This window comes from Hordeum vulgare, chromosome 4H (genome assembly GCF_904849725.1).
Source record: "Hordeum vulgare subsp. vulgare chromosome 4H, MorexV3_pseudomolecules_assembly, whole genome shotgun sequence".
Classification (NCBI taxonomy): Eukaryota; Viridiplantae; Streptophyta; class Magnoliopsida; order Poales; family Poaceae; genus Hordeum; species Hordeum vulgare.
Window position 1 is genome coordinate 551077795 of NC_058521.1, and position 11762 is coordinate 551089556.

The 11762-nt window shown below is 43.1% G+C and overlaps 1 protein-coding gene across 2 annotated transcripts; it reads left to right on the plus strand.

The window, feature by feature from the left end:
- Positions 1-5512: 5512 nt before the first annotated feature.
- On the plus strand, positions 5513-10046 carry LOC123446945. Of its 2 annotated transcripts, none has more exons than XM_045123491.1 (7): positions 5513-6117; positions 6556-6864; positions 6950-7115; positions 7229-7463; positions 8066-8280; positions 8350-8539; positions 9666-10046. In XM_045123491.1, exons 1-6 carry the CDS (start codon positions 5543-5545, stop codon positions 8497-8499), a joined length of 1650 nt encoding a protein of 549 aa, XP_044979426.1. In that variant the 5' UTR covers positions 5513-5542; the 3' UTR covers positions 8500-8539; positions 9666-10046. The 2 variants fall into 2 exon arrangements, with proteins under 2 accessions (XP_044979426.1, XP_044979425.1); XM_045123490.1 differs by having other exon boundaries at positions 8350-8511.
- The last annotated feature ends 1716 nt before the right edge of the window (positions 10047-11762 follow it).

Sequence of the window (11762 nt, forward strand, 5' to 3'; positions counted from 1 at the left end):
CATCACATCGTTGGCCATATCACATCACAAGCATACCCTGCAAAAACAAGTTAGACGTCCTCTAATTTTGTTGTTGCATGTTTTACGTGGTGACCATGGGTATCTAGTAGGATCGCATCTTACTTACGCAAACACCACAACGGAGATATATGAGTTGCTATTTAACCTCATCCAAGGACCTCCTCGGTCAAATCCGATTCAACTAAAGTTGGAGAAACCGTCACTTGCCAGTCATCTTTGAGCAAAGGGGGTTACTCGTAGCAATGAAACCAGTCTCTCGTAAGCGTAGGAGTAATGTCGGTCCGAGCCGCTTCGATCCAACAATATCGCGGAATCAAGAAAAGACTAAGGAGGGCAGCAAAACGCACATCACCGCCCACAAAAACTTTTGTGTTCTACTCGAGAAGACATCTACGCATGAACCTAGCTCATGATGCCACTGTTGGGGAACGTCGCATGGGAAACAAAAATTTTCCTATGCGCATGAAGACCTATCATGGTGATGTCCATCTACGAGGGGATGTGTGATCTACGTACCCTTGTAGACCGTACAGCAAAAGCGTTAGTGAACGCGGTTGATATAGTGGAACGTCCTCACGTCCCTCGATCCGCCCCGCGAACCGTCCCGCGATCAGTCCCACGATCTAGTGCCGAACGAACGGCACCTCCGCGTTCAGCACACGTGCAACTCGACGATGATCTCGGCCTTCTTGATCCAGGAAGAGAGACGGAGAGGTAGATGAGTTCTCCGGCAGCGTGACGGCGCTCCGGAGGTTGGTGATGGTCTTGTCTCGGCACGGCTCCGCCCGAGCTTCGCAGAAACGCGATCTAGAGGTAAAACCGTGGAGATATGTGGTCGGGCTGCCATGGCAAAGTTGTCTCAAATCAGCCCTAAAACCCCACTATATATAGGAGGAGGAGGGGGAGCCTTGCCTTGGGGTCCAAGGACTCCCAAGGGGGTCGGCCGAACCTAAGGGGGAAGGTCTCCCCCCCCAAACCGAGTCCTACTTGGTTTGGAAGGTGGAGTCCTTCTTCCCTTTCCCACCTCCTCTTTTTTTCCTTTTCTCTTTGATTTTTCTTCCAATGCGCATATGGCTCTTTTGGGCTGTCCCACCAGCCCACTAAGGGCTGGTGCGGCACCCCAAATGCCTATGGGCTTCCCCGGGGTGGGTTGCCCCCCCCGGTGAACTCCCAGAACCCATTCGTCATTCCCGGTACATTCCCGGTAACTCTGAAAACCTTCCGGTAATCAAATGAGGTCATCCTATATATCAATCTTCGTTTCCGGACCATTCCAAAAACCCTCGCGACGTCTGTGATCTCATCCGGGACTACTCAGATACGCATAAAACAACGTCGAACCTTAAGTGTGCAGACCCTGCGGGTTCGAGAACTATGTAGACATGACCCGAGAGACTCCTCGGTCAATATCCAATAGCGGGACCTGGATGCCTATATTGGATCCTACATATTCTACGAAGATCTTATCGTTTGAACCTCAGTGCCAAGGATTCATATAATCCCGTATGTCATTCCCTTTGTCCTTCGGTATGTTACTTGCCCGAGATTCGATCGTCAGTATCCGTATACCTATTTCAATCTCGTTTACCGGCAAGTCTCTTTACTCGTTCCGTAATACAAGATCCCGTAACTTACACTAAGTCACGTTGCTTGCAAGGCTTGTGTGTGATGTTGTATTACCGAGTGGGCCCCGAGATACCTCTCCGTCACACGGAGTGACAAATCCCAGTCTCGACCCATACTAACTCAACGAACACCTTCGGATATACCTGTAAAGCATCTTTATAGTCACCCAGTTACGTTGCGACGTTTGATACACACAAAGCATTCCTCCGGTGTCCGTGAGTTATATGATCTCATGGTCATAGGAACAAATACTTGACACGCAAAAAACAGTAGCAACAAAATGACACGATCAACATGCTACGTCTATTAGTTTGGGTCTAGTCCATCACATGATTCTCCTAATGATGTGATCCCGTTATCAAGTGACAACACTTGCCTATGGCCAGGAAACCTTGACCATCTTTGATCAACGAGCTAGTCAACTAGAGGCTTACTAGGGACAGTGTATTGTCTATGTATCCACACAAGTATTGTGCTTCCAATCAATACAATTATAGCATGGATAATAAACGATTATCATGAACTAACAAATATAATAATAACTAATTTATTATTGCCTCTAGGGCATATTTCCAACAGTTTGCTACCATGACTTGTCGCTAAGGCCAAAGGTTATTATGGCCCACCGCCACACTGTTGCTAGGTCCATGTTGTTGATCGACACTGAGGAACATCCACACGGTGGCGCGGTGCAGACCTTTGGCAAGGTAACATAATTTTTCTTTTAGTATGCCCCATCTCATAATTCGTCACTTTCTGTAGGCTGTACGACTCCTTGTAGGCTAAAATATGATAGCATATAGTGACATGAGAATTAATGGTATTGCCTAGCTCCTACTTCAAGAAGCTTGTTTCTATTGTCTCATCAAAACATCCAAAGAACAATTATCATTAATAATTGTTATTCTTATTGTACCCTCCACAAAGATGGAAGTATGCCTATAATCAAATTAAAGAACAAAGGAGTTGCTTAATCGATTTTCTTCCAAACCCAATTCTTACCAACAATGTTCAATGGCTTTGCACCTCTGAAATTGGTCACAACCATCTGCAATCACCTGATGGCAGAAGAACACAAGAATTAGTACTATAATATGGGGGGCTATGGATCTTAAAAGTTATGTGTAGCCAAATTTAAGGCATAACAAGCTAAACCAATTATGTCCACTCCACTTCCAATTACAGATGGATTACAAGTCCATTCTATACGAATCTCACCCCTCCCTACTAAAAATTCGTTGAAATCATGGTACTCGTAGCAGAAAAATGCACTATTGATCGCACTAAGCCTATGACTAACTCTACTGGTTGACAGAAACCATTGAAATTGGCGTAACAAAATTTTGTCCCAAGCAATCCGTTGAACTTGTATAGAGAAAGATCCACTGTATTAGTGAAGCTGTTGGCAGGGAAACTAATGCATAATTCAGTTTGCATGCATTTACCAAAAATGCACTGTTTAACACACGAACAATCGCAGTGGTGTTGCTTACAGAGAAGGTAATGTAGAATTCATTATTCAGACTAATCAGTCCTGATCTGTATTTTTGCTAATCTCTAATTAGTGCCGTAAAAAAAGAATCTTCAGAGAAATATATACCCTATCTGCAGATTATGTCTATCATGCGAGAAAGAGCGTGAAACTGTTCTCGATCCGACTGTGCTCGGTACCTCGGTGATCCGGTTGCTGCAGAGCACATACCTCTCCACCTCCTCCTAGACCTCCCGGCCTGCTGCAGCTCCCGCAACATTCCTCCTCCTTGACATCTGTCACCGCCTCTACTGCCATGATATTGGGTCGTGGTCATAGCACACATGTACTCTCATAGTCCCTTCTGCTCTCTTACGCTGTAAACACAGCAGCAACATCTCCGACTAAATCATAGGAGAAATATAATAAAAGGAGTGGCCTTACCTAGTGGTTGGGTGCCTGATGGATGTAGAACTGGGTGCATGGATCTCGTGGTTCGCTGGTGGGTGGACTGGGCGGCGATGGTGGCTACCGACTTGATGCAGCGACAAACGGTGTGATGGACTTTCATCCTTGGACCATGGTCGGCGGCAAGCGCTGTCAGCCCGTGCGGCCTGGGCCCCTGGGCTACGACGCGTACATGGCGGAAGGGCACTGGGAAACGGCAGGGCCTTGACCGACGTGATTGAAGCGTCCTTCGGGAGGTCGAGAATCAATGAAGGCGGTGACGATCGTCGCAGGAGCGGCGTGTGTGCGTGCGGAGAGAGGGCTATGGCATGGGTGAGACTGGGACATGCGGAAAAGGAGGTGGGTTCAGTTGGGAAAAATCCAGGAACGAGGTCGTGGGTTCGTGGGTTTGTTTTTTCTTTCTTTGGCTGGTTTCTCGAGCAAGGATAGAGGGAGCGGTCGATGGTTTTTTTTCATACGAAGGGTGAGGTCGAGGGGGTGGGGATAGCTGCAGGTCGAACCATCACGACGGCAGATTTCCTTTAATAATAAAGATGCAATAAAGCTTCCTTTATCCCGCAAAAAAATAATTTAGCACGAGTAATTTGGATAGAGAAATGACATAAAAAGGTGAAGCAGCCGTTGGATGTAAAACGAGCGCCGACGGGGCAACGTAGCTGATCTTGCGTTATATTTCCGTTCTTTTTTTCTTTCACAAACACGTACTCCAGTTTCCTATTTCTATACGTGTATCAGAACGTTTCCAAGTCCATGTCCGAGTCATGGATGGACTGTTCTTATTCTGCAAGTTATATACTTTGCACGGTCGCGGAGCCAACCTATTAAGCCTGAGGTTAAATTATTTCGCGTTCGTGACCGGCAGGTGGAAAGCATTGATTCCGCTAGCGTCTTATTATAAGCACGGAGTTAGCCAACATGTCGTCGTCGCCTGTCCAGTACGTCTCTCTCGAACATTGTTTCCCCTAGCGTAGCGTCTTATTATAAGCACGTACTGTTATTTAGTTTTTCTTTTTTGATTGATGGTGAGTCTTTGTGTACTCGCGAAAACAAAAGGTCAAAATCCATGTTTTTTAATCGCAAAAGGGGCTGCACGTTTAGGGCATCCACAACGCGGCGCTTAAAAAATCTTGATCCTTGTCGACTCGCGGTTGCATTGCAATTACTCCCTCCGTTCGATAAAGAATGTACGTTTGATTTTAAATTTTATTTATAAAATAGTATACTTTTATCTTTTCGATACATTTTAAAGTAGAAAAAATTGCTTTCTTTTCCATTACACGGTAATTAAGATCAATAGTAACATTTTATACATAGTTTTTTTAATTTCTGCATGCACTTAGCTTATTGGGGTTGCATAATTAACGAGGAAAGAGATGATGACTTGCATCTATCCAATGCATTTTTTATTTCACTTCGTAATTTGTCCTAAAATGTATATATATGTATACTTTTCATCGGATCGAAGGAGTACAATATAAGGATGATTATAATAGAAAGTATCATAGTATACTAGTATCATGCATATGATACTAGTCTATGATACCACATCCGTAATGCATAGTATCATATGTTAGTATCATAGAATAGTTCATTCATTGCCATACAAAACAAATAGTAGCACATCATTTAATATGATACGGTATCATAATATGATACTCAATCATCTTTTTCTTCATTTAATTATATGTCGAGGCATTAAAATTACCTAATTAACATGTATAATACTTTTTATGATACTTTCATTACGGACAGCCTAGCGTGGGGCGCTTCCTCAAACATTTTTTTTTTAGCTTGCGGGGTGAAAAGCGGAGGCCGCCGGAACTCTTCAAAAAAAATTCCGTTGACAAGTTTGTGAGATATTTCCCCCTCTCGAGTGCGAGTCGAGTCTCCCACCCCAGGAACAGGAAAGGTTGTTTCCCATCTTCCTCATCCCCCCTCCCCCCCTAGCAAACCTCCATGCCGCCGCCTAGACGACGCCATTGGCCTTTCACGATTCTTCTTCCCGATGACGACGATGGGAGACTTGTCACCGGCGGATCGGAGGGCCGGCCTGTCGGAGAAATCTTCGCCGATACTCGGCGCCGTCTGGAGGCCGATCAGGACGCCGCCCGTCGCCGCCGCCACCCGCAGCGGCGTCCACAACCCCGTCCACCATCAGATGCGGCCTCCACTACCCAACCACCTCCAACCTGCAACCCCTCCCCCTCCCCTCCCCTCTACTCCACTCCACCATCAGATGCAGCCCACCCCTCTGCAACCCCTTCTCCTCCCGTCCACGGTCAGCTGCAGCCTCCACAACCCGAACCCATCCCCTACACTCCTGGCACGCCTCGTCCCACGCTCACCGACGTCGACGTGGACGCGACATGTCTACGCATAGCAGATGCATTTGAGGAATTCGCCTACTCCGACGGGGATGGACAACTCTTCACGGACGTCGATGAGATATCTCAACGCGTAGCAGATGTACGCATGGAAGTCACCTGCTCCAACATCCAGACGAGGCCCTACGATCGGCCGCAACCTCCACAGTATGCACTTTGTCGCCCTGTCCCTCTCTCGACTGTCTCTCAAGCAACATGCTGGTTGCTCCAGCCTCCCAGACGTATGCATGCTAGGAATACTGGGAGGTAACAGTAGCTGCCTTTCTTTCTTCACACATCTAATTATCAAGAAAACAAATTTTATGTCTGATGGGATGGAGGGTTCTCGTGTATACATAGATATACTGAAGAAAAAACACTAATTCTTTCTTCTTTCCCTCGGTGTTCTGTTATTGATTGATTCAACTTCATGTACGTATTATGCATCTCCAGTGATAAATCAAGTTATTCTTCAACTCATCGAGTTTATTCGACTACAGACTTGAGCATGCGGCGTTTGTAAATATGTCCATCCCTCACCCTCGTTTTGATTTCCCAAAGATTCAACCTTGCTGTCTACTAACTTTTTAACATGTTCCGCTTCAGGTGTGAGTACCCTTATTATGATGTGCCCGAGCCGTTGGAAAAACCACTGCTAGAGCCAAAGAACGCAAACGCTTCCTCTTCCTCCACGCAGCCAGTTGCGATAACTCATGACATCTCGCCAGTGTCAAGGCAACTGTCTCCGCCTATTTTCGCGCGCAATCCTTCTGGTTGGCATTTACAATTTTTCATCAGAATAGATGTTGGGGGTTATTTCCACACGTATCCTAGTCTGGGCGGGCCATTCCAGAGCTTGCAGGAAGCTGAGAATGCTATCGCTAGCCATCTTGATGAGCTGCGCTCTCCTATGATGTGAGTTTTCTCAACTTTTTCATGGATTTTCACCATAACAGAAATTACAATGTACTAACATTTAGAATACTCTGAGCTGAACTAGGTGCACAGATGGGCTTTCGGATGCTGAGATTTGTATAAGACATGGCCTTTATTGGCTTGATGGCACAAGGAAGAGTTCTTCTGAAGGCAATCCAGACCATAGGAATGTCAGCGTATTGGTTCAAGCTTTGCTGGATAAATACAATGAAGATCACCATCTTTTGGGGGTTTGTACTCTCTCTTGCTCCTACCTGTGCTCGCTCTCGGTCCTGTTACCAAGATTGTCTTGAATGTTCTTATATTCATGTACTAATTGACACAGTCCATGCGTCCTTTTCAGGATCTTGCATATGAACTTGATGATGTTGTGATCTTCCGAGAATTTTATGAGGGGGAGAACTTAACTATGTTCTATCATATCAATTTGACTACAAAAACCAAAGGAAAAGATGGTTCGCACAGTGGCATCAACAATCTATTCTTTGCTGAAGTCAGAGAAATTGAAGGAGAAATTGAAGGAGAAAATGATGAATATGTGCTCAATTGTTTATGTATGGTTAAGCCTACTAACAATGGTATTTCTTCCACCTTATATCAAGTTCCATTCATACAATCTGGCGTCACGTTTATCTGGTTGACGTGTTTGGTTGCCCCTTGTGTCATGTTTAGCTTCATCTCATCCACTGTCCTTGGAACTTCACTCGTACAGTTTTAATATAGTTCATGCCCAGCCAAAAGTAATGACTTTCTACACATGTTTTTTTTCCTGGTTGAATATTTGGTAATGAAAAGACTAAATGGTTTTCATTCCACCTTAGATAACTTCTGTTCATATAGTTTGGAGTCACGTTTTTTTTGGTTGACCCGTGTGGTTACCACTTGTCATGTTCACAAGCTTGACTAAAGTTTTAATATGTAAGCTAGTTCATGCGCAACAATACGTTGTTAGAGTCTAAACATGTTTTTATTTTGCCTAATTGGCTATTTAGTAATTAAATGATAAATCAACGGTATCACTTTCACTTTAGATTAAGTTCTGTTATACAGGTTGGGGTCACATTTATCTGGTTGGCCTTCATTTTATTCAGTCTTTGAGCTTTACAGTTTTATTATATCTATAAGGTAGTACATGCCCAGCCATATGTACTGACTTTCTATACATTTTTTTTTCTCTAAGGCCAATGCTATGGTTGTATGACTTACGGAAATGTTGATTTGAAGCACCCTGTTGATGTTGATAAATACGAAGGGGGTCACTCTACCCCACACAAACTATGTTGCGGTTTTGATCTACGTTGTGATGTTATTACTGGCCTAGATGCACCTGCATACATCGAGGATGAGGAGGCTAGGCTGATGGCTGAGGAGGCTAGGCTAAGATATATAAACATGGTAATTTTATATCTTGTGTGGTTGGTATTGGTTAGTAAACGTTACTAAAGTGTTATTATTCTCCTTCAGTGTCCTGCTGATCCTCCTGTTCTGGCAAAATTGGATGGTGCAAGAGTGCCTGTTGGTTTGGCGAAGAGAAAGGATTCTGATTTGACCAAGGGAGAGTGTGGCCAGGGAAGCGTGAAATACATTGTACCTGCTAGGCGTATGTTGGTTTGAGTACCCCCTCAGGTACATAGATAAATTTAATTTGATTTAGGTAATGTTTGATCTCACTACTCATTAGTGTCCTTAGTGTTTCATTAGGTTCAAGCATTATAGTATTCGTACAATCTGCACAGTGGCATGTTTCTGGCATGGCAATGAATCTTTAGTAGATTAACTAGAGCCTGGATCCAAATTTGCCAAATTGTTCTGTCCTCTGACACTTTGTGGATTTACATCGTATTGACATATTATCAAGTGTTAGGGCAATCAATTCCAAATTTCTCTTTATCTCCGAGGCGTTTGGGCAAAAATCCATAGACATGCCGAAGAGAAATGTTGTCCCCACCACGACCAAGATAGAACCTTTACGAGAAGTTTATTGTGATTTTGTTGTTGAAATACAGTAGCAATTAAGGTGAAGCAGGGTCAGGAACAACGAATCTCTTTATGATAAACATATCCATTTTGCAAATTAGTTATTTTGGATTTTGTTCAGGCGGTGGTCTTCTCTCCATCCAAGAGTACTACCCTATACGTAGTGTGTCTGGGGACAGAGGTGCCATAGAGAGGTCCCCCACTTTGATTCCTGTCCTGTTAGCATCTCTGATTCCAGAGTTGGGATGACTCTGTTAGTTTCGGCCGGGAGCCAGACATTTAAGCACTAGTGTCATTTGTGGTCAATCAACTACCAATCTCTCAAACTGAAAAAAGCTGTTAAAAAAAAAACTGGTACATAGTGTAGGAGGATGCATTGTTAGAAATGAAAATGTATGTTCCTGACATATTTTTATTTCATAATTTCTGCCATCCTACCATTCCCTTCTGGAAACAATGCTCATTTTGTTTTATCATGTACTCCCTCCGTAAAGAAATATAACAGCGTTTAGACCACTACTTAGTGATCTAAACGCTGTTATATTTCTTTACGGAGGGAGTACATGCCAAATTGCCAAAAATGAAATTCCGTTGATGCGTTTTTTTTTTCTTTCGAAACACTTTGGTATTGTTGCACTATTTTCAGAACTTGAACTAGCCAACAAAGTTAATGTTGCTTGGCATAACTATTCTTTAGGGCAGTTCATATTCTATGGCCATTAATTTCAATTGCTTGTTTTTGTTGCTTTCTGCAACTTGTAGTGTCACATCTTATGAGATTTTCTTTTTTCTTTCTCTTTCAGTTTCCAGTGTCTTGGAGAAGGATTAAACCCGTCGTGCACCATCACTTGGGATGTCTTTTCTGCAACGGTAGAATGCATGGATCTGCCATTTGCTTTGACTTGGTTGTAGATGCTCGGAAGTTTGGTGCTCTGGGTCCGTAATGGTGTAATGTTTCATATTTGAGTTTCATGAAAGGTTGGCGATGGAGCCGCCTTTTGTTTTTCAAATCCTGCCAGTATTTACGCCTTAGTCTTCTTTCATCGGCACATAATTTTCCATCTAGTTAGCACATAGGTGCCTTATCTAATTTTCATGGACACATAATCTGCCATGACGTCAACACATAAGCGCCTCATCCGTTTTTTCATGAAGGTAATGAGTATGGAATGTGTTGAAACGAATCCTCCTCTTCTTTCATTAGATGATTGTGGATATGTATACAAGGAGAAAAGCGGATATTCAATTCGGAACTAGGGTCCGGATGATCATGATATCTTGACCGAACATGTTCGTCGAGATCAGCGCCAGACGGTGTATAGGGAAGGGTATAGCTGGTGTATTGACTATTTCAATCCTATTATTGAACAGCTCAATGGCCCACGTACAGAAGCATTAAATGGTTGGTCGTCCGTCAAGGAACTGCTGCTGCAGACGGAGAGGCGATGGAGATGTACCGATCGCATGCTCATGCACCGTAGCCTGTAAAAAAATATGCACATTTGCCGCAGCACTGCTACTGTCGAATTGATCACGATTATTAGTACACGTAGGAAAATCAACTACTACTGTCTTCTTTCGAATTATAAGGCATACTCTACTTTTTTAACAGATAGCAATGCGCAGTTTTTACTTAACATCACACAAATTCCTATTCAACATAAAGACGATGTCAGTCTAATGCAAGCCTAGCTTTGTAGGACAAGCGAATAACCAACCACATTCACCGTATGTGTTTAAATAAATTTATACACCCAAACTTGATAAGCGATGCACACAATGCCTCTTGATCCAGTCTGGCGCCTGTAAGGTACTCTTACTTTTCACTAACTTGTCCACCTAATCGAAATTCAGGTCCATGCTCGAATCCCGCAGCAGTTGAGGAGCAATGTCTTCCTCCGCACCCGCAACCTTCCTCTGGACGGACACCCTCCTCCACGACCTTCTCCCAATTTGTAGGCTCTTTTTTTGCGGAACAATTAATCTAGGGAAAATCTAATGGGCTTCGTACGCACACATGATCTCCCGTGCAGCGGTAGCGCGCATGCGTTATACTAGCTATTTGTATTTTAAAAATGATTTATCTTTCGAACCGTTATCCCAATTAATGATCCGTTTTCATCACTGACTTTATCGCGACGAGATCTTTAAAACTAGATCCCATGTTAACATGTTTCGATAATTTTTGTTTTCGTCGATACTTGCCAGATTATTATGACTTACTTGTCATATTATTTGTTATATAGTTCTCACATTAAATTAACTTGGTTATCACGTTCATGAATGAGTAAAAAACTTGATTCATTATACTTGTGCTGATTCAAGCATTTGCTTTTTTGTTATTAGTGCTTTAATACCCACTTTTTAGCTTCACAGAACACCGTAATACTTAAAAAGTATAAAATTATTGTTACGGTAACTATGTATAATTTTTCTGACAACTGTACACCCGTAAGATGACAACTATAATGACATAAATGTGGCAACTAGGAACAACAAAAAAAAAATCAACGAAACATGTCAATATGGGATCTTATTTTGAAGGTTTTGTCGAGACGAACCTAATGGTGAAGACGAATCTTCAATCAAATTATTAATTTGTGAGATAAAACATTTTTAAGATTGACAATAAATATGCATAAGATGTTGACTAGGACTGGAAAATGTTTTGCATGCATGCGCTGCCAAAATGCTCCTTTTCGTCATTGAGATGCATGCAACAGTACAAGTTTTTACCGTTAGTAAATTCCTGAACCTAAGAGCCGTACTTGTATAATTTTTTAATCCCGAAACATACACTTAAACGCGATTTGTGCCGTGATCAGCCAGCCGCCGCACGGGAAGGCAGCCGTGCGGCGCTGCTACATAGCGAGCTCCATTAATCTATCCTCGGTTTCGTA

Coding starts and splice junctions, on each gene's coding strand:
- LOC123446945 (XM_045123491.1), top strand. CDS start 5,543: ATGCCGCCGCCTAGACGACGCCATTGGCCTTTCACGATTCTTCTTCCC. Junction 6,865..6,949: donor GAGCTGCGCTCTCCTATGAT/GTGAGTTTTCTC, acceptor GAGCTGAACTAG/GTGCACAGATGGGCTTTCGG. Junction 7,116..7,228: donor AAGATCACCATCTTTTGGGG/GTTTGTACTCTC, acceptor CGTCCTTTTCAG/GATCTTGCATATGAACTTGA.